The 24,939-nt window shown below is 55.7% G+C and overlaps 2 protein-coding genes and 1 long non-coding RNA gene across 5 annotated transcripts; 2 read left to right on the top strand and 1 right to left on the bottom strand.

The window, feature by feature from the left end:
* Positions 1–7,075: 7,075 nt before the first annotated feature.
* Positions 7,076–8,594, bottom strand: LOC119868257 (EKC/KEOPS complex subunit LAGE3-like). Its single transcript, XM_038586667.1, has 3 exons — positions 8,376–8,594; positions 7,657–7,785; positions 7,076–7,428 (listed from the first exon to the last, which is right to left on the bottom strand). The coding sequence occupies exons 1-3, from the start codon at positions 8,585–8,587 to the stop codon at positions 7,284–7,286; spliced, it is 486 nt and encodes a 161-aa protein (XP_038442595.1). The 5' UTR covers positions 8,588–8,594; the 3' UTR covers positions 7,076–7,283.
* Positions 8,595–9,001: 407 nt separating this feature from the next.
* Positions 9,002–10,687, top strand: LOC119868258 (sodium- and chloride-dependent creatine transporter 1-like). Its single transcript, XM_038586668.1, has 3 exons — positions 9,002–9,079; positions 9,330–9,468; positions 9,586–10,687. The coding sequence occupies exons 1-3, from the start codon at positions 9,002–9,004 to the stop codon at positions 9,669–9,671; spliced, it is 303 nt and encodes a 100-aa protein (XP_038442596.1). The 3' UTR covers positions 9,672–10,687.
* A 1,540-nt stretch (positions 10,688–12,227) lies between these two features.
* Positions 12,228–23,767, top strand: LOC119868561. Of its 3 annotated transcripts, none has more exons than XR_005386541.1 (6): positions 12,228–12,798; positions 13,844–13,916; positions 14,035–14,083; positions 18,329–18,487; positions 22,255–22,386; positions 23,619–23,767. It is a non-coding gene; the product is annotated as an uncharacterized LOC119868561 (long non-coding RNA). The 3 variants fall into 3 exon arrangements; XR_005386542.1 differs by lacking the exon at positions 13,844–13,916 and adding an exon at positions 23,429–23,501; XR_005386540.1 differs by lacking the exon at positions 13,844–13,916.
* The last annotated feature ends 1,172 nt before the right edge of the window (positions 23,768–24,939 follow it).

Genomic DNA, 24,939 nt, shown 5'->3' on the forward strand with positions numbered 1-24,939 from the left:
GAAGAACAAATAAATATTGTCAAGGCCACCGCACCCCCATTCCTATGCTGCTGCACAAGGAAGAATATTTTGGTGACTGAAGACTCCGATCCTTAACTCAGCATCGTGCCATGACTCTCTGGATATGCCATTCATCACTGAGGCTCATGGTAAATCCCTCTGGGAAATGTGCACTTCTGCTACTTTTCAAGTATCCGCGGCTGAGGCTTTGGCAAAGCCAACTGAAGAACGTTGAATTCTGGCAATGTGGTCACACGGTTGCAGAGATATCCCCCCTCCACTTGCTCCTCCAGAATCTAACCACTCCACACTGAGCGATGGAGTCCACATCGCCACCCCCAGAGCTGGCTGGAACTGGGCGGTGAGTGCCTTCGCCCAGAGAACACAGCAGGGGAGGCACCAGGAGGAGGCACCAGGTGTCCGAGGCTGGTCAGGCCACGTGGTCCAGCTTCTGCTTGGTGCACTCTTGGGACTTGCACCCTTGGAACCGAGCCAGCAGGCCATGAGGAAGCCTGCACCACAGGAAAAGGAACTGAGGCCCGAGGCCCGCAGGCTGTGACGGAGGCCTCTCGGAGGCGATTTCTGCAGCTACATTGAGCACACGTGAGCCTAACCCCCGGCGACTGCCCAGGTGGGAGATGCGTGTGCGAAGTCAGTTGTTGAATTCACTAAGTCTGGGGGCAGTTTGTGATGTGATCGCAGTTACTGCACCGCCGACCCAAGACGGGGGAGGCGGGAAACGACAGCAGTGGCTTTGTATGTTCTCTATTTGAGAAGGTCGTGAGCGGTGTGGAAGGGACACAGCAGTGGGAGAGCAACTGCATGTGCGCGGGCCTGTGGGGGGCCGGCCACGCAGGTAGGGAGGGCGAGGCCACGAGCTTTGGGAAGGCCTGCAGGAGGTGACCGGGAGGCCGGAGCTGCATGGGGCTGCGCGCTCAAGGCACCGAGAAGACTGCAGGCCGACTCCCCAAACCTGCAATGCTGAAGGCACAGCCAAGAAGCTCTCCTGGCCAATGTGACGACCTTTGCTCAGGTTCGGGATGAGCGTGGAGCCGGTTCAGGGCCGTGGGCCGAGGAGACCCATGGCTTGACTTCCATTTGAGACGCAAGGATCGCCGTAGCGTCCGGGTTGAGGAGAGGGCGTCGGAGGGTTAAGACTAGGGTCCGGGAGGGCAGGTGGCACAGGACTGCGCTCAGGCGACCGCCGGAAGGAGTGGCCTGGAGCAGGGCGGCACAGGTACAACGGTGAGGGCATTGTAGACGGTGTGCGTGGGAACAATCCGCTGAGACCTGGACGGGGGCCAGGAGGTGGCGAGTCCAGAATGATGCTTGGGTTTTCACCCAAGCAACTGGGAGAGCGAGGTCAGCATCCTGACCAGAAAGACTGGGTGGAAAAGGCTTCTAGGGGTCGGGAGGCGGAGACCCAGAACTTTTCAAAACCACCCAGAGCTGCCGTAGAGATCGAGAGACTGCGAAAGCTCAGACGTGTTTTGGGGTGCCTGGGAGGTGCGGTGCTAGGGCGGGCGGGTGGGGGCTGCGAGGTCAAGCTCAGTAGGCGCCGGATGTGGGAGTGTGAGGACACGCGTGTCGTGGATGGGACCAACCTGCGAGCCCGGCCCGGCCCTGACAGCCCCGAGCCCCCCACAAGCTCCCCTCGGGCCGAGAGCAGGGGCAGAGAGAGAAAGCCCCAAGCAGCCGGGGCCGGGGCCCTGGGACACTCAGGAGGGGGCAGTGGAGCGGGCAGGGCCCGGAGGGACCCCGAGAAGGCGGGGGGGCCTCCTGGCAAGGGAATGAGACCCCCCCCGTTGCCCCCGGGAGGGAGGCGGTCAGGAAGCCGGGTTGCGGGGCGGTGTGGGGGACACTGATGGTCGAGGCACAGGAGGCCCTGAGCAGGGACTGCGCCTGGCAGCGGGATCCCAGAGACCCACACAGGAGAGGTCAAGGTGTGGCCTCAGGCTGGGGGCAGGTGGGGGGGTGAGGTGTCCTGGGAAAAGTGCGGGGCGTCCTGGGGCAGGTGCGGTGAAGGCGGGGGAGAGGTGTCTTGTCGGGGGCATCGGCCTCTGCACGAACAGGAGGCAGGGTCAGGGGGTGCAGGGTCTGGGATCGAGGGAGGGCGGTCATGGCCACCCTGAGGTCAGCAAAGTCTGGGGGTTGCCCTGCGAGGCCCACCCCCGGCACCCGCCCCCACCGCCACGGCCACCCTGGGCCTAGCACCCCTTGGCTGGGGTGCGGGGTCGTGTCCCCGCTGCTGCCCCACCTGCCCTCGTCTACCCTCTTCTCCCCACACCGGGCCTGGGGACCTAAGAGGACGTCGGGGGGACCTTGTCGGGCTCCGTGCCCGGCTCCCCACTGTCCTCGGGGCACCCACATCTCCCCGGGGGCGGCTGGGCAGCATCTCCGTTGGGCCGCACCTGCCTGCTTCCCACCCCCAGGCCTGCTAACGTCATGGGGGGCCGTGAGCCAGGCGGACCGGGGCAGAGAGTTCCCGCAGGAAAGAGCCCTGAGGGGGCCTGGGCCTGGCCTGTGGCAGACGGGGGAGGAGGCCAGTGTGGCCGGGTCACAGGGACCAGCTGAGAGGACGGGGAAGAGCCCAGTGTGGCCGGGTCACAGGGACCAGGTGGGAGGACGGGGAGGAGGCCGGAGTGGGCGGGTCACAGGGACCAGGTGGGAGGACGAGGAAGAGGCCAGAGGGGATGGGTCACAGGGACCAGGTGGGAGGTCGGGGAGGAGGCCGGAGTGGGCGGGTCACAGGGACCAGGTGGGAGGACGAGGAAGAGGCCAGAGGGGACGGGTCACAGGGACCAGGTGGGAAGACGGGAGGAGGCCAGTGTGGCTGGGTCACAGGGACCAGGTGGGAGGATGAGGAAGAGGCCACAGGGGACGAGTCACAGGGACCAGGTGGGAGGACGGGGAGGAGGCCAGAGTGGGCGGGTCACAGGGACCAGGTGGGAGGACCGGGAGGACCCCAGAGAAGATGCGGGGCAAAGGAGAGTCACATCCGACCTCGTAGGCCCCCGGCAGCCCAGGTGCTGCCCCGGAGGGACAGGGGAGCCCGGGGAGGGTCGGGGTGCGGGGGGCGGGCCCCGACGGTGTCGCCGCCGCCAGCAGCCTCCGCAGCCCCGTGGCCCGGCCTCGCTCTGGGCCGAGCTGGGTGGGAGGGAGGCCGGGACTGGGTGCTTTGGCCCCGGGCCCGGTGAGTGGCGGGCGCCCGTCCTGGGGGCCCTGGGCCGGAAGGCCGGATCCCGGGCGGCTGCTGCCGCGTGTCCCTGTCGCCCCCCCCCCACGCCCTCTCCGCAGCCGGACCCCCGGAAGCCGCAGGGCCTCCTTCTCGGCCACAAGAGGCCGCAGCGCTTCTCGGGAGACTGGGACCCGCCGGCGTGTCCGGGAAGGGAAAGGGCAGCCGCGTCGTCGTGTGAACCGGCCGCCAGTCGGTGGCTCCTCGGCCCCACGGCGCAGGTGAGGAAAGTCGCAGAGGCCCGGTGCCCAGTATTGTCGTTGGCTGCAGCCGAAGGGGGCGTCTGGGTCCGGGTAACCCAATGGGGCGGGGCGAGGGCCCGTCGTCGTCAGGCGAGGCTGGATCCAGGACCTGGGCCTCGGCGCTGGGCTCCCCTCTCCCGCCTCCCCTCTGCCCCCAGAGGGTCCCGCGCTTGGCTGGGGTGGCCGATGGCCGCGGGAAAGCCGCGCTCTGATGGGCCAGGCCCGAGCCGCACGCCGCCCCTGGGACCAGAGGTCCCTCAACTCTCCCAGGGTCAGAGCTGCGGGCGGGAGGGAAACGGGGGCTTTCTGGGGGAAATGGGGATCCTGGTCGCAGGAGAAGGGCAATGGCTGCTGGGCGACCAAAGCACACACGTGCTGCACGGTGGTGACGGGCATGTCCTCGGATTCAAAATGCTTCCCCGACGCTTGAAAGAACGAGCCCGGGAAGGAGGACTCCTCAACCGACGGAACCCACGGTCACTGTGCACAACGGAACTATTTCTTCTTTTTTCTTTTAAGGTTTTCTTTACTTATTTCAGAGAGAGAGAGAGAGAGAGGCAGAGAGCAGGAGAAGGAGAAGAGGGACGGGGACAAGCAGGCTCGGGGCAGGCCGGGGAGCCCGACGGGGCGCGGGGCCGATCCCAGGACGCCGAGGTCCCGAGCTGACCCGAAATCAGGAGCCGGGACGCTTAGCGGCCGGGGCCACCGGCTGCCCCGAAAATATACTTATTTCTCGTGCGATCCGTACCCGAGGAATGTGTCTCCATAACATGGGGCGCCCGGGGGGCTCAGCGGTTGGGCGTCGCCGTGGGCCCGGGGCGCGACCGGGGTCCCGGGATGGAGGCGCGCGTCGGGCCCTCGCGGGGAGCCCGCTTCTCCCTCTGCCGGTGTCCCTGCCGCTGTCTCTGTGTGTCCCTCAGGAATCAAGAAATAAAATGTCACACACGACATCCATGGACGGACGCGAAGCACCGAGCCACAGGCCCCCGATGGCCGCACCTGCTGACTGTCGGGAGAGAAGCCACCCCGAGCCCGAGGGTGCGTCCCGTGCGCGGCGGGCCCTGCGGCCTCCTGGGAAAGGCACAGCTTCGGGGGAGAAGTCGGGGGTGGCCAGGGCCCGGGGCGGAGCCTTGCGACTCGGGAGACGGAAGGACGTCTGCGGTGGCGCATTGTCGTCCACGTCGGTCGCGGCGGCAGGCAGGGGACGGGATGTCTCCCCCGAAAGGCAGGGAGGGCCCCTGAAGGTGGAGGCCGCGGTGTAGGGGCCCCGCCTCAGCGCATCTGACTTGAACCCGCAAGGACGGGAACGGAGAGGAAGGGACGGCGACCCAGCCGGGTTCCAGGACGGAACCCGGGGCCGGCGAGGGGACTTCAGGAGGACAGCCGTGCCGTCGTCAGCCCGCCTGCAGAGAGCCCGGGCCCCACAGCGAGGGGCCGGGAGGCGGCCGGGGACCCGGCTCTGAACTTGCCATCGGCAGCGAGGCGACCTTTAACCTCGGGGGGGGGGGGGGAACGTGCCTAAGTGAGTAAACGAGGGGCGCCTGGGCGGCTCAGCGGGTCCCCTGCGGGCCTTGGGCTCGGGTCATGATCCCGGGGGTCCCGGCTCAGCGGGGAGCCTGCTCCGCCCCTGTCCCTCCTCCGCACCCCGCTCCTCTGTGGCCCCGGCCGCCTCTCAGAAAAATCAACAGACCCTTTAAGAAACATAAGCGAGTAAAGCGAGTAGAATGTCCTAGAGCCGCTGGAGAGCAGGGGGGGAGTGTGGTCGGCAGTGGCCTTCGCAGCTGAGGTGCCACCTGTCCACGCGAAGCCGCTCCGTGTGCAGAGGATGGAAGGCGGAGGGAGAGGGGGGAGAGGGGGAGAGCAGGTGACCGAGACCTGGGGACGCGCCCCCGGTGGCAGCCCTCTGCTCCCGGGGCAGGCTCGTCCTTTCCCGGCCCCGCCGCCGCCACCGTGGCGGTGAGCGTCGCTGCTGTCCTTCCCGCGCCCGTGGGCCATCCAGGCTGCAAAGGCCGATTGCCTGCTCAGGCGCGTGAGGGGACCAGCGCCCGGACCGCCCCCAGGGGGCCCCTGAGTAGCAGGCTGTGACCGCAGCGGCTGGAAGCTGGTCCGGGGCAGCGCCCCGGGGGAGGCCGAGACTCGAGGCGCACCGGGCCGTGCCCCAGCTTGCGGTGTGGAGCGCGCGGGTGTGGCCGCGTGGAGCCTCCGTGACTTGGAGACGGAGCCGAGAGTGGGGGGCGCTGAGGGCCAGGGTGGAGCCCCTGGGGCGGAGAGCTGCAGGGGGGCCCCGGGGGAGCCCCGCCCGAGGCCGGGAAAGGACGGGGCCCCAGGCGAGGGTCACCGCCGCCCCACGCAGCACACGCCCCCCCCCCCCCCCCGCCCCCGGCCGTCCCCACCGGCCAGAACGGGAGACCTCACCCCGGGCGGGGCCGGGGGCGCATCAGGCCGGTCCGGGAAAGGGCCTGCCTCGGGGCGGTGCAAACCGGGTTCTGCCCTAAGAGCTGCTCTGGTGCCACTGATTCGCCTTTTTAACAAAAACCGTGTATCTGTTTATTGGAGGGGCCGGGCAGAGGGACAGAGACTCGTCAAAAAGCCGACTCCCTGCTGCGCAGGGAGAGGGGTGCGAGGCTGCAGCCCAGGGCCGCGACCTCGGCGGGAGCAGAAGGGAGGCGTCCGCTCAGGCGCCCCGGCCCGGTACCCCTAGGAGCAAGGCTCACGGGAACCCGTCTGCGTGCAGAGGAAGCACCGGAGCAAAGCTGGGGGGCGGGGGGGGGGGACGCAGCCGCAAAGGTGGAATCCTCAGTGCGGGGCTCGCAGGCGGTGACCTGCCCAGGCCCGGGGCGCCCCTGGCGGGGGCGTGGGGGGCATGGTGCTCAGGGCCAGGGGGCCAGGAAATCCCCAAGTCGGGCGTGCGGTTGTTCCCCACGTTCCCAGCGCGCCGTTTCCTCGGGCAGGCGGCCAGCCTGGTGGGACGTGGGGAGAGCAGCCTAGCGGCGGGAGGGCGTGTTTCCGGAGGGCAAGCGTGCGCCGCGGACCGTGGACCGCGGACCGAGCGGCTCAAGACCAGGCAGGGGACCAACGCGGTGAACGCACCTCCCGGGTGCGGCGCGAGGACGCGAGCGTTCCCGCAGACCCCGGCCGCGAACCGCCTGGCGTCAGCGCCCGCAACGGGAGACCCGGAGCGCGACGGCGCTGGCGCTCTAAGGGCCCCTCGGGGCCCCCTGCGAGATCCCGGAGACCCGGGGTCGAGTCCCGAGTCGGGCTCCCCGCATGGGGCCTGCCTCTCCCGCCGCCTGTGGCCTTGCCGCTCTGCTTTTCAGGAAGCAGGAAATAAAGTCTTTAAAGAGCCCGTCCAGCTGTCGCCCGCCCGGTATATGGTGCGGTACCCGCACGGTGGGGGCGGGGGGGGGGGGAACCGGGAGAGCACTCCGGGACCCCGACAGCATTCAGTCCTGGACGTGGGGCTGCAGTTTCCCTTCCCCAGGCTGTCGCCAAGAACCTTGTGCTGGCGGCACGGGGCTCCCAGAACCTCCCGCCCCAGGGAGAGCAACGGCGAGGAAGCCTGGAGGCGCCGGAGCCGAGAAAAGAACCTCAGACCCGAAACAGTGAACTCGGCTTTATTTTCTGCAGCAACCAACAAGCAGGGCCCGCTCCCCCGAGGCCAGGGAAAGAACTAAGAACTCGAGGGCACCAGGAGGCACCCGGGGCCCGCTGCGGGGGAAAAACGTGGGGCTCTGATAGCGGGTCGGCAACGACGGCAGGTACCGACGACGGCCCGAGCCGCGCCTGCGGGGGCGGGGGGCGCGGCTTTAGGTGTCGGTTCTCTTTCCCCGGCCCAGGCTTCGCATTGGCGGGGACCCAAAGCCTCGAATGTTTCGCATCACCAGGGACAGCTGGTCCAGGAAGGCGTTCACGGAAATGCGGAAGAAGACCGGGTCCTCGGCAGTCCATCTACTGCAGGGCGGGCAAAGGAACAGGGGGGTTGGGGGTGAGCAGGGCCTCCGTGGGGGCCTGGGGAGACACAGACCGCCCGGCACCCGCGCCCCTCCCGTCCTTCCCCCGCCCAGCCCGTGCGCCCCTCCTCGTCCCCCCCCACCCCCCGCCCCCCGCCCCGGGATCCCCGCTCCTCCCCGTACCCCGCGCCCCGCCTCCGACCGCCGCTCCCCGCCTCGCAGCACTCACATGGCCAGGGCGCTGCCGTTCACCGTCAGCTCCTTCTGAACTAGTCCTCGGGGACGCTGGACATACGGTGCGAGGGACCTGCGCGCCATCTCCGCCTCCAGTGGTGTCCGGAAGGGCACCGTCAGCTTGCTGGGGGCGCGGTTAAGGCACCGTCCGCTGCTCAATCTCCGGGGGCCCGAGGCCTGCTCAGCCCTCGAGGCAGAGGGTCGCCCAGGCCGCCCCTGTCTCCTCCCAGGCCCCAAGCGGGCCCGTCCCCTCCTAGGCCCCAAGCAGCCCCGTCCCCTCCCAGGCCCCAAGCGGCCCGGTCCCCTCCTAGGCCCCAAGCGCCTCGTCCCCTGCTAGGCCCCAAGCGCCTCGTCCCCTGCTAGGCCCCAAGCGACCCCGTCCCCTCCTAGGCCCCAAGCGACCCCGTCCCCTCCTAGGCCCCAACCGCCTCGTCCCCTGCTAGGCCCCAAGCGACTCCGTCCCCTCCTAGGCCCCAAGCGCCCCCGTCCCCTCCTAGGCCCCAGCGCCCCCGTCCCCTCCCAGGCCCCAACCGCCCCCGTCCCCTCCCAGGCCCCAACCGCCCCCGTCCCCTCCTAGGCCCCAACCTTGGCCCCTCAGGTCGCCTCTCCAGGCCGTTGGCCCCGCTGCCCCTCCCGCCCCCCCAGGGCGGCCGCCACGCCCCCAACCGACCCCGCCGCCGCCCGCGCCCAGGGCCCCCTCCGCGGAAAAGATACAACTCCAGCAATCGGCTCGGGGCGAACATGACCTCGGGCGGCACGTCCCCAAGGGGCCCCGCGGGCTGCGGGGCAACCTCGGCCTGGGGAGGGGCCCTGACCGCCTCGCCCTCCGCTCCCTCGGGGCGCGGGCCACCCTCGCCTTCACGGCTGCCCGCGCCGCCCTCCGCCCCGCCTGCCGCGCCGCCCTCGCCGTCCCCTGGGGCCTGCATGGCCGCCGCCGCCACTTACGCCCGCCTGCCCAGAGCCCCGCGCGAGGCCGCCCGCACTCCTCCTCGACGGCTCCGCCTCGCTCGCCCGCCCGCCCGCTCGCGAAGCCCCGCCCCTCGGCGCGCAAGGCCGCTGCGGGCACGCACGGCGCCTGCGCACACGCCGCCCGCACGTCGCTGCTTCCCGCCAAGCCCGCGGGGTGGGGGGGGCGCAGATGCCCGGATGGAACGCGTGGCCCGCGTCCCGAAGCGGCCGAGGCTACCTCAGGAGGCCCCGCCTCTCGCCAGCTGACGTCACCCGCGCTCCCTGGGGCGCCTGCGCCGAGCCTGGCAGGAGCGGGGGGCGGGGGGGGTGGTAGGGACGGGGGGGGGCTAGGGAGGCGGCTGGCACGTGACTCCGACCCGCCCAGCCCGCGCATGCGCCGCCGCCCCGCCTGGCCCCAGCCCGCTGATCACCTGCGCCGGGTCCTGGAGCATCTGGAGGCGGTCGGACAGGTACCCCCGACCCCCCCCCCGTCCAGGCCCTGCCCGTCCCCCTGCCCCACCCCCGTGGGTCACCTGCGCGCCGCGGGGCTGCTGCTGCTGCTGCCCGAGCCGAGCACACAGCCTCCCCGGGAGGAGCCGAGGCCTCGAGGAGGACGGCGCGGCCGCCGGCCGGCCTCCCGCTGGACCTCCGAGCCCCCGGCCTGGTCCCCTGGCCATCCCGCCGGGCCGGGGCCCCCTCTGAGCCGCCCGCCCCCCGCAGATCGTGTACTTCACCGCTACCTTCTCCTACGTGGTCCTCGTCGTGCTGCTGGTGCGCGGAGTGCTGCTGCCCGGCGCCCTGGATGGCATCATCTACCATCTCAAGCCCGACTGGTCCAAGCTGGGGTCCCCGCTCGCAGGTGAGGGCACGTGCGCGCAACGGGAGGAGGGCGCGGCCGGGCCGCACAGCCCCTCGCACCCCTTCTCCGGCCTGTCTCCAGCTGTGGGCAGCCGCTCCGACCCGGGTTACCTTCCAGCCCGGCAGCGGTGCGTTGCGAGCACGGGGTGGGAGTTTCCGAAGAGAAGGATGGATCGTGCGCTGACGCCGTATCGCCTGCCGTGAGCCAGAACGCTGGGTCCTCCTCGGAGGCCGGCGACCGCCTCCTGTCCCTCTCCAGCCCGGGTTTATGCCTCGTGGAGGCTCTCAGCGGCGCTGACCAACTTTGCACGAAAAGGCAAGTCGGTCTCAGGACACACGGAGGGCGCCTGGGCGGCTCGGTTGAGCACCTGCCGTGGGGGCTCACGTCATGCTCGCGGGGGTTGCGATCCAGCCCCACGTGGGGTTCCCTGCTCACCACGGAGCCTGCCTCTCCCTCTCCCTCGGCAGCCCCTCCCGCTTGTGCGCTCGCTCGCTCGCGCTCTCCCCCTCTCTCTCTCTGTGTCAACTTGGCAAGTTAATCTTGGGGAAAAAAATTAAAGACACCTGCAACACGGAATGAGTACACAGGGACAGTCTAAAGCTGGAAACGTCGAGCATGCTCAAATTCCCTCTTTAAATCCCCGAGAAGTACACTCGACCCTTGCACAACAGAGCCGCCACCCCGCACCACAGAAGAATGCGTGTGACCCTCGACTCCCTCGAAACCTTACTACCAACAGGCTACCGGTGAGTGCGTGCCTCGCCGACGGCATAAACAGCTGAGTGACAGGCCTGCTGCGGGGTATGTATGCCACAGACTGCCTTCTGCCCAGGAGGTGAGCGGGGGAAGGGAAATGTGAATAAAACCAGAAACAGGAGAAAAAAACCTTAGTCCTAGGCTGTGTTTGTTGAAAACTTCAGCACAGGAGTGGGCCCCTCAGATTCAAACCTGTTTTGTTCAAGGGTCAAGTACAGGGAGGTTGATAACGGGAGCTCAGTGCTTTATAGACGCGCAGCGTCTTCGTCGAGGCCGTCGTCTGTAACTAGATCGTAATTGTGATCCTGACCTGCAGCCTCTCTACTTTGCTGATCGTCTTTCTCTTCTCCTCCTTGCTTTTCTTGCTTCTGGGACCTGTGTGACTCAACATGAAAATAATACGCCGGGCTTCCCTGGGTGGCTCAGCGGTTCGCCGCCTGCCTTCGGCCCGGGGCGTGGTCCTCGAGTCCCAGGATCGAGTCCCGCATCGGGCTCCCTGCATGGGGCCTGCTTCTCCCTCTGCCTGCGTCTCTGCCTGCGTCTCTGCCTGCTTCTCCCTCTGCCTGCGTCTCTGCCTGCGTCTCTGCCTCTCTCTGTGTGTGTCTCTCATGAATAAATAAATAAATTCATTTAGAAAATGAATAAATAAATGTAGAAACATAAGCATTTAGAGAAAAGTACAATGTGATCAATGTGAATGGTTGTGGAAAGGGAAGGAGGGACACTTGATGCCCATCGTGGGAATAAAGACACTGTCCAGAGCTGCACTGTCCTATATGGTGGCCGCTGGTCATCTGTGACTATTTACCTGTAATTAATTGAAATCAAAAATTGCTTTCCTTAACGACACTCGTGTGGTGTCGAGTGCTTAATAGCCATGTGTGGCTAGCGGCTTCTGGATCTCACAGAACATTTCCATCATCACAGGAAGTTCTCTTGTGCCGGGTGGTATGCATAAGACGGGACTACGTGGGTTATGTAAAGCTACAGTATTTTTTCAAAGATGTTCATTTTGTTGACACAGACACACACACAGAGTGCGCACAAGCAGGGGGAGCAGCAGGCAGAGGGAGAGGGAGCAGCAGGCCCCCACCAAACAAAGACCTGGGAGCACGGAGCCTGCTTCTCTCTCTGCCTCTACCATTCGGTGCTGTGATGAATAAATACATAATACCCTTAAAAATATACAAAGTGAAAGCCACCCTGTCATCTGGAAAATTTTAAATACCGCCTTAAAAAAAAAAAAAAAAAAAAAAAAAAATACCGCCTTAAACGTCGATTCAAAGAATATATCCAGGAGAAAACTTGAGAGTATCTAGAAAATGACAAGGATAACACAATGGCTTCAAAGACCTGTCGGGCTCCCTGCTTCGGGCCTGCTCCTCCCTCTGCCTGTGTCTCAGCCTCTCTCTCTGTCTCTCATGAATAAATAAATAAAATCTTTCCAAAAAAGCCCAGGAAAAACATGTATATAGCCTTACCTACTTGTGTGAATGAGCCAGAAAATATGAAAATGAATAAAGTATCCACTGCAAATCATGAGGACACAGGCCAGAAATAAGCCAAAGAATAACTAGGGAAGGAAACATGCAATAAAAATGCAGGAGTCAGTTAATCAGGAAAATAACACAACTGATAAATTTGAGAAGTGGTACGATTTCACTTGTATGTGGAATGTAAAAAAAACGAAATAAAGCACAAACACTTAGGATACAGAGAACGATCTGGTGCTTCACAGACCACCAGCGAGTGGGAGGATAAGTAAAATAGGGGAAGGAGATTAAGAGGTACAAAACTTCCAGTTTTAAAATAAATAAGACCCAGGGATGCAATGTACACCATAGGGAATGTACTCAATTATATACTTTTTAAATATTTTATTTATTTATTCATGATAGACATAGAGAGAGAGAGAGAGGCAGAGACACAGGCAGAGGGAGCAGCCGGCTCCATGCACCGGGAGCCCGACGTGGGACTCGACCCGGGGGCTCCATGATCGGGCCCTGAGCCAAAGGCAGGCGCCGAACCGCTGAGCCACCCAGGGATCCCAGTCAGTTGTATCTTAACAACTTTGCGTGGTGACAGGTGGTAGCTAGACCCATCCTGGTGGTCGCCTCCTACGTATAAAACTGTTGAATCCCTGTGCCGTGCATCGGAAACTAACATAGTACTGTACGTCAGCTACGCCTCGATAAAAAAATAAAACGTGACCAAGAGGGATTGACTGGGGAGTGTAAGGATGGTTCCGTGTTAGAAAATCTGTGGAAATCATACACCATTTTAATCGATCTAAAGTGAAGAACCACGTGATCATTTCTCCACAGACGTTACAGAAGCCTCCAACAAGATCGAATGTCCTTTTTGCTTTATAAAAAGGAAAAAAACATTGATCTAGTCAGACGAGGGGAATTCTTACTTTACATTACGTATTTCTACCAACAGTTCAGAATCCAAAGAGCAGGAGGAGCATCTCCATTGAAGTCTGGAGCAAAACACACATACTGCGTATGACCACTATGATTCCACGCGATTATCGTGTCAAGTAGAAAATTAAACCAGGCACGGAAAAAAGACGTAAGTAGAAATATCTAACAGAAGGAGGTACAGTAATCATCATTTCAGGATGCTATGACTGCCTGCCTGACGACACACGGTGATCCTACTGGAGAACATTACAAATAAGAGCACTCAGCAAAGTGGCCCCGTGGAAGTACAAAGCTAAGAGCCTCCCTAAATAAAGCGGTAACTAGTAAGGGTCAGCAGGGCCCCGTGTCCCGGGACGGTAAAGCCCATGACACACTCCGGAATGAACTCACCACGAAAACGTGCAGGAGAAACTCTTTGGGAACTTACTAAGGGAGCCAAGAAAAAAAAAAAAAAAAAAAAAAAAAGGGACAAAATAATTTCCATCCGTTTTACTGAACCCAGTCCTATCCCACATATGATCGTTGGGCCGTGTATAGTCAGTAAGAGTATTAACGAGGTATTTTGCATTCCAGTCACGGTGTTTTCCTAATTCCGCGTGCACTTGACACCTACACCCTCCCCCCGTTGAGTGTGCTCAACAGCCACTTGGGGTTCGGGATACCCCGTGGGGCAGTGCCGCTGTGGGGGTGCGGCGACCGCAGACCCGGTGCTGCGGGGCGGCCCAGTGTACGTTCCTCTGTGACGGTGACATCGTCTGTCACTACGACCATGTGTGTATTTGTAGAACACAAAGCACACGTGCGCGAGTTTATCCCAGAGGCTTTGCGACGGGTCCCTCAGCACGAAGGCTCTAGGATCTTGGCCAGTGTGGGTGGGAAGGTGTATGGGTCGACCTCCTCCCCCGGGGTCGGACCTCCCCGTACCGACCTGCTGTCTGCATCGGGGAAAGTGGTAGTTTCTTTCGATGCACGTTTCTTTATTAACCGCCCTGAGTTTTTTCATAGTTGACTAACAAGTCATTCTGTTCCTCCCTCTCTGAGAATTGTCTTGTCATCCTTTTGGTTCGCTTTGTTTTTGTATCCTCATGGCTTGGATATTTGAACCCTTTATAATGAGCTTTTACAATTAATAGGATATTAGTGTTTTGTTATACAGATGGCAGATGTTTCTTCAATTGCCTCTTTATTCATAGGTCGGTACGCACCAGGTTTGACGTGTGATCCCTTCCGTTGCCTGTTTGATGCAGAGGTTTCCCTTCGTCTTGAGTGTGTATTGTCAATAGAATATCTTTAAAAAGTTTCCTGTCTTATATTTACCTCTTCTTATCCGCCTAAGAATAATTTTGCTGTGAAAAGCTGACAGGATTTTTGCTTTTTCCCCCAGCATCACGTGTTAGATGACACCTGCCTGCTGATTTGGTCTTCTGGACGAGGTATGTTTGTGAACCTTCTATTGTTTCCTGAATTGTAATCTGTATGTCGATTTGTCCCTCAAAGCCTCTCTGTTTAAATTATTTTACTTTTGGGATCCCTGGGTGGCGCAGCGGTTTAGCGCCTGCCTTTGGCCCGGGGCGTGATCCTGGAGACCCGGGATCGAATCCCACGTCGGGCCCCCGGTGCATGGAGCCTGCTTCTCCCTCTGCCTGTGTCTCTGCTTCTCTCTCTCTCTCTGTGTGACTATCATAAATAAATAGAAATTTAAAAAAAATTAGAAAAAAGTAAATTATTTTACTTTTGTAAAAAAAGATTTTATGTATTTACCTATGAGAGACACAGAGAGAGGCAGAGAGAGGCAGAGACCAGGCAGAGGGAGAAGCAGGCTCCACGCAGGGAGCCCGACGTGGGACTCGATCCCCGGACTCCAGGGTCACACCCTGGGCAAAGGCAGGCGCCAAACCGCTGAGCCACTCAGGGATCCCCTCCTTGCGAGTTCCCGATCTTAACAGGGAAGCTTTTAATTTCTCACCATTCAGTAGGATGTTAACCGTCGATTGCTTTACAGATGTTCCTTATCGAGCTTAGGAAGTTACCTTCTAGTCCTAGTTTGCTGAGCACGTTTCGATCGAGAGTAGGGGTTGAATTATGCCAAACCCTTTTCTGGTATCTTGATCAGATTATATAATTTGTCTTTTTTAGCCTATTGATGTGATAGAGCATGTTAACTGATCTTCACACGTTGCGCCATCCTTGCACGCATGGGATAAATTTCACTTCGTAGTGATGCGTAGTTCGTCGGATACGTTATTGGATTTGATTTGATAATAGTTTCTTTTTCTTAAAGATTTTTATTTATTTATTCATGAGAGACAGAGAGAGAGAGAAAGAGAGGCAGAGACCCAGTTAGAGGGAGAAGCAGGCTCCATGCAAGGCGCCCGACGAGGGACTCGATCCCGAGACCCCAGGACCACGCCCCGGGCCGAAGGCAGGTGCCAAATCGCTGAGCCGCCCGGGGATCCCCCTCGATTTGATAAAATTTTCTTGAGGACTTTTGCATCTGTGTTGGCGAGAGAGAGCGGTCTGTAGCTTTCTTACACTGTGTCTGTTTGGTTTTGGTGTTAGGGTAACGCTGGCCTCGTAGAGTGGCTTCGGAAGTATTTCCTGCGCTTCTGTCTTCTGGAAGAGATTGTAGAGAATTGGTATAATTTCTTCCTTCCGTATTTGGTACGATTTTCCGGTGAAACTATCCTGGCCTTGCGTGTTCTCCTTTGGAAGGGTTTTAATTACGGACTCATTATCTCTAATACATCTAGGCCTTTGCGCATTTGCTACATCGTCTTGCGTGGCTCTTAGCACGTTGTGTCTTTGAAGAATTTACTCCATTTCGCCTAGGTTGTCAGATAGGATTGTTGGTGGGATTGGATTAATATCCTTGTAATGACTGTAGGTTCCATGGTGTGCCGTATGCATTCTTTTATAGGCACAACGTAGTTCTTGCGCTTTATATCCAACGTGATCCTCCTAAGTATTTCATTGGAATAATTTATGTACACCAAAAACATTGTACATGTATTCACACACATATTTCCATGCTATTTTATATTCACTGCATTTCTTCTACGTATTGATTTAGATGTACTCTTTGTATTGTCCCATTGTATATTGTATATTGTCCCATTCGACTCCTTTTCCCGTCATTCATTCAACGTAGCTCTCCCACCTATCGCCTTTATACACATTAAAGCCCCGTGACACGATTATTCCTTTTGCTTTAAAGGTCTGTGTGGTTAAATATTTTAAGGTGATTAATCTGTTTGTTTTTATGTTATATAATTATGTGTTAGCAATATATAAAAACAAGCCATATTAATAAACAATCAAGTATGCATATTAAAAATCATTTTCATTTTTAATTTTTTGCGGTTTAAGATCATTTTATTGAGGGGCGAGAAGTAGGGAGAGGTGGGGGGCAGCTACACACCCCGCCAGCCCCACCAGGGGGAACAGACCTCCTCCCCGTCCCCCCTGCCCCTCACGTGGCTCCCCTTATACTATGGGGGGACTTTGTGCAAACTCTGCCCCGGGGGGCAGTGGAGGGGGTGTGTGACATGGCAGCGACTGGGGCTGGCAGCAGTGCTACCAGGCACTGGGGGGCTTGAAGGGCTCCAAGGGGGGGGGGGGCAGAGAAGGTGCTGACCTTGTCCGCCCCCCTCCCACCTCGTGGGGTAGCAGCGGCAGCTTCACAGTGTGGAAGTCTTTCATTTCTCTTTCATTTCTCATAGTGGTAATAATTGGTGTCTTTTTAAAAAAATCTTTGTTAGCCTACCTAGAGACTTAGCGTTTTTTTCCTCGTTTGCCTCTCCTGAGGCTTATTTGCCTGGCTTTACTGATCCTTTGAAGCAGCTTTTGTTTTTCCTCTTTTCTGTTTTCAATTTCATTGAGCTCTCCTCTAATTCTTATAATTCTTGGCTTTTGCCTACTTTGCATTTAATTTGCTCTTCTTGGGGATCCCTGGGTGCCTCAGCGGTTTGTTGCCTGCCTTCGGCCCGGGGCGGGATCCTGGAGTCCCGGGATCGAGTCCCGTGTCGGGCTCCCTGCATGGAGCCTGCTTCTCCCTCTGCCTGTGTCTCTGCCTCTCTCGCTCTCTTTCTATCATGAATAATTAAATAACTAAATCTTAAAAAAAAATAATTTGCTCTTCTTTTCCTACTTTCCTAAGGAGGAAACTTAGATTGATCTTAGATCTTTCTTTTTAATGCATGTATTCCATGAGATATATTTCTCTCTAGGCATCAATCTTGCTGCATTCTACAAATTTTGAAAAGTCGTATTTTTATTTTCATTTAGTTAAAAATACCTCGGCATTTCTTTTGAGATTTTTTTCGATCCCTGTGTTTTTTCAATAACATTAAATCTCCAAGTATAGTGGGACTTTTACTGTTCTCTTTTTGTACTGACTTGTAGTTTAATTCTGTTATGGTCTGAGAGCACATACCCTATCGTTTCTATTAATTTAAATTTACGTTTTGTTTTATGGTGCGGATCGTGACTAAAGTGTTTTTTTTTTTTTCCTCAAATATTTTATTTATTCCTGAGAGACACAGAGAGAAAGGCAGAGGCATAGAGAGGGAGAAGCAGGCTCCATGCAGGGAGCCTGATGTGGGACTCGATCTCGGGACTCCAGGATCACGCCTCGGGCCGAAGGCAGGCGCTGAACCGCTGAGCCCCTGGGATCCCCTGTTTCTATTCTTTTAAATTTCAAGTTGTGTCTTATGGTGCAGAACGTGACTAATGTTTTTCTTTTCTCAAATATTTTATCTCTTCCTGAGAGACACAGAGGGAAAGGCAGAGGCATAGAGAGGGAGAAGCAGGCTCCCCGCGAGGATTGAGGATCGCGATGTGGGACCTCACGCCAGGACCCCGGGATCAAGACCTGAGCCAAAGGCAGACGCTCAACCACTGAGCCCCCGAGGCGGCCCAGAAGCCAACATTTTTCTGCAAAAGAGAGGGAGATTGATTTGGGGGGAGGCAGGGATTCTGGATTTTTTTTTTATAAGTCCATATTTTATTTTTTTTATTTTTATTTATTTATGATAGTCACAGAGAGAGAGAGAGAGAGAGAGAGAGAGAGAGGCAGAGACACAGGCAGAGGGAGAAGCAGGCTCCATGCACCGGGAGCCCGACGTGGGACTCGATCCCGGGTCTCCAGGATCGCGCCCTGGGCCAAAGGCAGGCGCCAAACCGCTGCGCCACCCAGGGATCCCCGATTCTGGATTTTTTATATCATGCTCCGTTCAGTTGTTGATTACACATAACTTTTTCAGTCATTCCCGTTGTGGGTTTTTTTGTTTTTTCGTGATATTTTTTGCCACAGATTTATCATGTGTTTATATACTTTTTTATATATATATTTTTTATCATTTGTTTATGATCAAATACTGAATACTTTTATTCATTCATGGCTTCTGGCTTTGGTATTATACCTAAAAGTTCTCCATCAGTGTGTTCATATTCATGGTTTCATATTATCTACTTAATTGTATGCTTTTAATCCTCCCCCCCGATTGAAACACCTCTGATTCTCTTGGGAATTTAGTATTCGATAATAAGCAAGGTCAAGACCAGCTTTCTGTTTCTTCTCAGTTGAGTGACCCAAATAATTTCACTACTGTTCTTTACGTACTCTTTCCAGATTGGTTCCACTCTGGCTTCTGACTCTTAATTTTAACCTTTTTCTCCAGTCACGTCTCTGGGTCGGGGTGGACCCTTATGACACAACTGCTGATGTCCTGGCTAACGAACCCTACCTTCCCACGAGGACTCGGGACTTGTGTTGGATTCTGGGCATGAACTCTGCAGCCACCTATCTTCACATTTTTGGCCGTATCCTCTGCTACCTGGTAGAGTAATGTTCTTCGTTCCCTAACCGTGTGATGTGCTGTCATTTAGAGCGCTGGGTAAATGTGTCATAGGGGGATCTTGTGGTTCCAGCGAAGTCATGAACAAAATAACCTGAAAACTCCTCCATCGGTCTCACCAGAACTGCATCTCTGTACATATCTGCATGTGTATAACATTTTTCAAACATGAAATTCGTAGACACGTTACTTATAATAGTCAAAAACATGAAAACTCCAGAAGCACTAGAATGGATGAAAAAAAGCTGTGGTGTAGTCATGTGATGGAATATCATACATGAATGAAAACGTAAAAACCAGAGCCATGTGCAGCGGGAAACATGTGCCTTAGAGACATACCATGAGCAGAGGAGACCAGGCACTAGAGAAACCATCCTATATAACTGCATTTTTATAACCTTCAAAACCAAGCAAAAACACTTGCCGGGTGTCATTAAAAGCCAGGTTGGCCACTTCTGGGAGCAGAGCGGGAGCAGTTACTGGGGAAGGGGCGCAGGTGACTCCCGGGGTACTGGTATTGATTCGAATGGTTTGGTTTCTTGATTGCTGCCGGGGTTCGGTGGCGATATGTAGAGCTCTACGTATAGGGTTTGTGCACTTTTCTATATGAATGTTACGCCACCAAAAAACGGTATGGAGAGGAAAAGTAGTAAAGGTGTAGGAATTATAATCATAAAGGAGAATGTCAATGTTATTTTGCCCGATAATGTGGAAACAACATCATCAAGCTCATTGAGAGGGAAGGTGGAAAGACTGTGGAGCGTCGTATTATAGATATCCTGGTTGCCTCATATTTTGGAGCCGGGTGGAGGAGTTTAGGTGTCATTTTAAAGCCACTTTATCATGCAATCGAGGTATAACTGTATGTAAATGTACAAAGAGGGGAACCTGGGTGGCTCAGAGGTTGGACGTCTGCCTTAGGCGAGGGCGTGATCCCGGGGGTCCCGGGATCGAGTCCCGCATCGGGCTCCCCGCAAAGGGTCTGCTCCTCCCTCTGCCTGTGTCTCTGCCTCTCTCTGTGTCTCTCATGAAGAAATAATTAAAATCTTAAAAAAAAAAAAAAAACAGGAAGAACATGTATAGCCTTACCTACTTGTGTGAATGAGCCAGAAAATATGAAAATGAATAAAGTATCCACTGCAAATCATGAGGACACAGGCCAGAAATAAGCTGAAGAATAACTAGGGAAGGAAACATGCAATATAAATGCAGGAGTCAGTTAATCAGGAAAATAACACAACTGATAAATTTGAGAAGTGGTTCTTAAAAAAAAAAAAAAAAAAAAAAAGGTGATCCGTCAGCTAAGATACTCATCCAAAAGGGGAGAAAGAAAGCCCCAATACACGCAACAAGACAAGAAAGTCAGTAGACGAGCACAGAGTTAGAGGAACTGGTGTGGAATCAGACAGTAGTTACTCGACTGCATGTCAATCCGATTGGGGAACGGTCAAAGGTCTGTCCTCCCGCGGAGGCATAAATGACCGACACTGCCACGAGGAAAGGGAAACTGTAAAACAGTAAAGACTGGTTTGATGCTATTATTTTATGATTTCTTTTATTTATTTATTCGAGAGAGAAAGCGAGAGAGAGAGCATGAGCAGGGAGAAAGGCAGAGGAAGGGCGAGAAACAGACTCCCCAGCGAGCTCGGGGCCCGACGTGGGGCTCGACCCCAGGACCCGGGATCGGGCCCTGAGCTGAAGGCAGAGGCTTCACCGAGCGGGCCACCGGGCGCCCCCTCATCGGTTGTTACAAAAGAAATAGGAAATGTGGTTCAAAAGCAGCTGCTGTAAAAAGTACTGGGTCGGGGCCCCTGGGCGGCTCAGTGGGTTCAGCGTCTGCCTTCCGCCCAGGTCACGATCCCGGGGGCCTGAGTCGGGCGCCCTGCTCAGCAGGAGCTCGGCGTCTCCCTGTCCCTCTGCTCCTCCTCCTGCTCGCGTTCTCTCTCTCAAGTGAACAAATAACGTCTTCTTTCTAAAAAAGTACTAGGTCAGCTGACTTTAGAGGGCAATTCAAGCAAATCTTTAAGACGCAGACCACTCCGGTGCTATGTTAAAGTAGTCCACGGCATTAAAAGAGTTACAACTTCCATATGCTGCTTATGGAGGATCGATGCCCCTGGAGAGAGCACAGACGATGAAGCTATGAATGATTCTTACGACTATCGGTGCGCAACTGCTAAATGGAATTATGCCAAACAGGATGTAGTAGCTCATTTAAATCCTTGAGATATGGGGGCGGGGGGGGATTGCCAAATGGCACAGCGGCTGTGGAAAACAGCATGGAGAGTCCTCAAGAAATTACAAGTAGAACCACCGTAGGATCCAGCCATTCCACCTCTGTGTACTTAGGGAAGACAGTAAGGGCACTAAATCAGGGGCACCTGGCTGGCTGCGCTGGCGGAATGTGCAACTCTGGATCTCGAGCCTGTGGGTTCAAGCCCCCACACTGGGTGTCAAGATGACTGAAAAAAACAAACTCTTAAAAGAAGCCACTAATTCAGATAGATCTGTGCCCTCCTGTGTTCACCGGAGCACTGTTCACAATAACAGCCAAGGCATGGAAAGAGCCTCAGTGTCCACCAAGACATGAGTGGGTAAAGAGCTCCCTCTCTCTCCCTCTCTCTCTCTCTCTCTCTCTCTCTCTCTCTCTCACACACACACACACACACACACACACACACACACCACGAATGTTACTCAGCCATCACAAAAGAATGAGGGCCGCCTGGGTGGCTCAGGTCGTGATCCCGGGTCCCGGGATCGAGTCCCGCGTCCGGCTCCCTGCACGGAGCCTGCTTCTCCCCCTGCCTGCGTCTCTGCCTCTGTCTCTGTGTCTCTCATGAGTACAAACATAAAACCTTAAAAAGTAGGATGAGATCTTTTTCCATTTGCAGCAACATGGATGGACCTAGAGGGCCTTCTGCTACGTGAAATAACTCGCACAGAGAAACACAGATATCGTACGATTTCACTTGTATGTGGAATGTAAAAAAACGAAATAAAGCACAAACACTTAGGATACAGAGAACGATCTGGTGCTTCACAGACCACCAGCGAGTGGGAGGATAAGTAAAATAGGGGAAGGAGATTAAGAGGTACAAAACTTCCAGTTTTAAAATAAATAAGACCCAGGGATGCAATGTACACCATAGGGAATGTACTCAATTATATACTTTTTAAATATTTTATTTATTTATTCATGATAGACATAGAGAGAGAGAGAGAGGCAGAGACACAGGCAGAGGGAGCAGCCGGCTCCATGCACCGGGAGCCCGACGTGGGACTCGACCCGGGGCTCCATGATCGGGCCCTGAGCCAAAGGCAGGCGCCGAACCGCTGAGCCACCCAGGGGATCCCAGTCAGTTGTATCTTAACAACTTTGCGTGGTGACAGTGGTAGCTAGACCCATCCTGGTGGTCGCCTCCTACGTATAAAACTGTTGAATCCCTGTGCCGTGCATCGGAAACTAACATAGTACTGTACGTCAGCTACGCCTCGATAAAAAAATAAAACGTGACCAAGAGGGATTGACTGGGGAGTGTAAGGATGGTTCCGTGTTAGAAAATCTGTGGAAATCATACACCATTTTAATCGATCTAAAGTGAAGAACCACGTGATCATTTCTCCACAGACGTTACAGAAGCCTCCAACAAGATCGAATGTCCTTTTTGCTTTATAAAAAGGAAAAAAACATTGATATAGTCAGACGAGGGGAATTCTTACTTTACATTACGTATTTCTACCAACAGTTCAGAATCCAAAGAGCAGGAGGAGCATCTCCATTGAAGTCTGGAGCAAAACACACATACTGCGTATGACCACTATGATTCCACGCGATTATCGTGTCAAGTAGAAAATTAAACCAGGCACGGAAAAAAGACGTAAGTAGAATATCTAACAGAAGGAGGTACAGTAATCATCATTTCAGGATGCTATGACTGCCTGCCTGACGACACCCGGTGATCCTACTGGAGAACATTACAATAAGAGCACTCAGCAAAGTGGCCCCGTGGAAGTACAAAGCTAAGAGCCTCCCTAAATAAAGCGGTAACTAGTAAGGGTCAGCAGGGCCCCGTGTCCCGGGACGGTAAAGCCCATGACACACTCCGGAATGAACTCACCACGAAAACGTTGCAGGAGAAACTCTTGGGAACTTACTAAGGGAGCCAAGAAAAAAAAAAAAAAAAAAAAAAAAGGGACAAAATAATTTCCATCCGTTTTACTGAACCCAGTCCTATCCCACATATGATCGTTGGGCCGTTGTATAGTCAGTAAGAGTATTAACGAGGTATTTTGCATTCCAGTCACGGTGTTTTCCTAATTCCGCGTGCACTTGACACCTACACCCTCCCCCCGTTGAGTGTGCTCAACAGCCACTTGGGGTTCGGGATACCCCGTGGGGCAGTGCCGCTGTGGGGGTGCGGCGACCGCAGACCCGGTGCTGCGGGGCGGCCCAGTGTACGTTCCTCTGTGACGGTGACATCGTCTGTCACTACGACCATGTGTGTATTTGTAGAACACAAAGCACACGTGCGCGAGTTTATCCCAGAGGCTTTGCGACGGGTCCCTCAGCACGAAGGCTCTAGGATCTTGGCCAGTGTGGGTGGGAAGGTGTATGGGTCGACCTCCTCCCCCGGGGTCGGACCTCCCCGTACCGCCCTGCTGTCTGCATCGGGGAAAGTGGTAGTTTCTTTCGATGCACGTTTCTTTATTAACCGCCCTGAGTTTTTTCATAGTTGACTAACAAGTCATTCTGTTCCTCCCTCTCTGAGAATTGTCTTGTCATCCTTTTGGTTCGCTTTGTTTTTGTATCCTCATGGCTTGGATATTTGAACCCTTTATAATGAGCTTTTACAATTAATAGGATATTAGTGTTTTGTTATACAGATGGCAGATGTTCTTCAATTGCCTCTTTATTCATAGGTCGGTACGCACCAGGTTTGACGTGTGATCCCTTCCGTTGCCTGTTTGATGCAGAGGTTTCCCTTCGTCTTGAGTGTGTATTGTCAATAGAATATCTTTAAAAGTTTCCTGTCTTATATTTACCTCTTCTTATCCGCCTAAGAATAATTTTGCTGTGAAAAGCTGACAGGATTTTTGCTTTTTTCCCCAGCATCACGTGTTAGATGACACCTGCCTGCTGATTTGGTCTTCTGGACGAGGTATGTTTGTGAACCTTCTATTGTTTCCTGAATTGTAATCTGTATGTCGATTTGTCCCTCAAAGCCTCTCTGTTTAAATCATTTTACTTTTGTAAAAAAAGATTTTATGTATTACCTATGAGAGACACAGAGAGAGGCAGAGACACAGGCAGAGGGAGAAGGCAGGCTCCGTGTGTGGGGAGCCCGATGTGGGACTTGATCTCAGGACCCTGGGATCACGACCTCAGCCGAAGGCAGACGCTCCTCCCCTGACCACCGAGGTGCCCCATAGTATTTCTTTTTTTTAAAGATTTTATTTATTTATTTGAGAGACAGCACGAGCGGCAGGAGAGGCAGAGGGAGAGGCAGTCACACACACACATACACACCTGCTGAGCAGGTAGTCCAACATGGGCCTGATCCCCAGACTCCAGGACCACAAGTCAAGCCGAAGGCAGAAGCTTCACCGACTGAGCCCCCCAGGCACCCTTGTATCACTTATTTTGATTGAATTTTGGGTATGTTCCTCTTAGTACCAGGATTCAGTTGATTCGTCAGAATTTTCTAGAAAGACAGTCACATTTACAAATAATGATACTTTTTGACCCTCCTTTCCTATACTGATAACTGCTACCTCTCTGTGCTGCTTTCCTCTTGGCTAGCATTTTGACCACACTGTTTAAATGACCCTTGTGGTAGCGGGGACCCCTGTCTTATTCCTGATCTTACTAGGATGCCTCTAGTGCTTCAACATGTACAAAGTTGCCCAGATTATTTTTAAAAAGGGGTGTCCTGATCACTTTTAAAATTTTTTTCTCGGGGATCCCTGAGTGGCTCAGCGGTTTGGCGCCGCCTTCAGCCCAGGGAGTGATCCTGGAGACCCGGAATCGAATCCCGCATCGGGCTCCCCTGCAGGGAGCCTGCTTCTCCCTCTGCCTGTGTCTCTGCCTCTCTCTCTCTCTCTCCTCTCTCTCTCTCTCTCTCTCTCTGTCTCTCATGAATAAAGAAAATAAGAATCCTAACAAAGTAAAATTAAAATTTTTCTCTTTGTGTACCACCTTGCACTCAGGCTTTGGTATTGGCGGTTGTAGTGCTGACCTTCTAGGTAGCGTGAGAAAGCTTTTTTTTTTACTCTGCAACGTTAAATAGCAGAGAACAATTGGTTTGCTTAAAGGGTGGATGGAATGAGCTGCAACCTACCGACTCTGGCCAAAGCGGAGGATCTTTGATTCTATTTTCATTCTTTCTTTTTCGAGGGAGGTCAATTTGGTTTTCTCCCTCCTCGACGTGAAA

Source organism: Canis lupus, chromosome X (genome assembly GCF_011100685.1).
Source record: "Canis lupus familiaris isolate Mischka breed German Shepherd chromosome X, alternate assembly UU_Cfam_GSD_1.0, whole genome shotgun sequence".
In the NCBI taxonomy this organism is placed as follows: domain Eukaryota; kingdom Metazoa; phylum Chordata; class Mammalia; order Carnivora; family Canidae; genus Canis; species Canis lupus.

What these genes read in the sequence shown, in the direction of transcription:
- LOC119868257 (XM_038586667.1), bottom strand. Translation starts at nt 8,587, where the DNA reads ATGCAGGCCCCAGGGGACGGCGAGGGCGGCGCGGCAGGCGGGGCGGAG. An exon ending in CCGAGCCGATTGCTGGAGTT is followed by an intron (nt 7,786 to 8,375) that starts GTATCTTTTCCG and finishes CCGCGCCCCCAG; the next exon opens with CAAGCTGACGGTGCCCTTCC. An exon ending in AACGGCAGCGCCCTGGCCAT is followed by an intron (nt 7,429 to 7,656) that starts GTGAGTGCTGCG and finishes CCCGCCCTGCAG; the next exon opens with TAGATGGACTGCCGAGGACC.
- LOC119868258 (XM_038586668.1), top strand. Translation starts at nt 9,002, where the DNA reads ATGCGCCGCCGCCCCGCCTGGCCCCAGCCCGCTGATCACCTGCGCCGG. An exon ending in ATCTGGAGGCGGTCGGACAG is followed by an intron (nt 9,080 to 9,329) that starts GTACCCCCGACC and finishes CGCCCCCCGCAG; the next exon opens with ATCGTGTACTTCACCGCTAC. An exon ending in GCTGGGGTCCCCGCTCGCAG is followed by an intron (nt 9,469 to 9,585) that starts GTGAGGGCACGT and finishes GTTACCTTCCAG; the next exon opens with CCCGGCAGCGGTGCGTTGCG.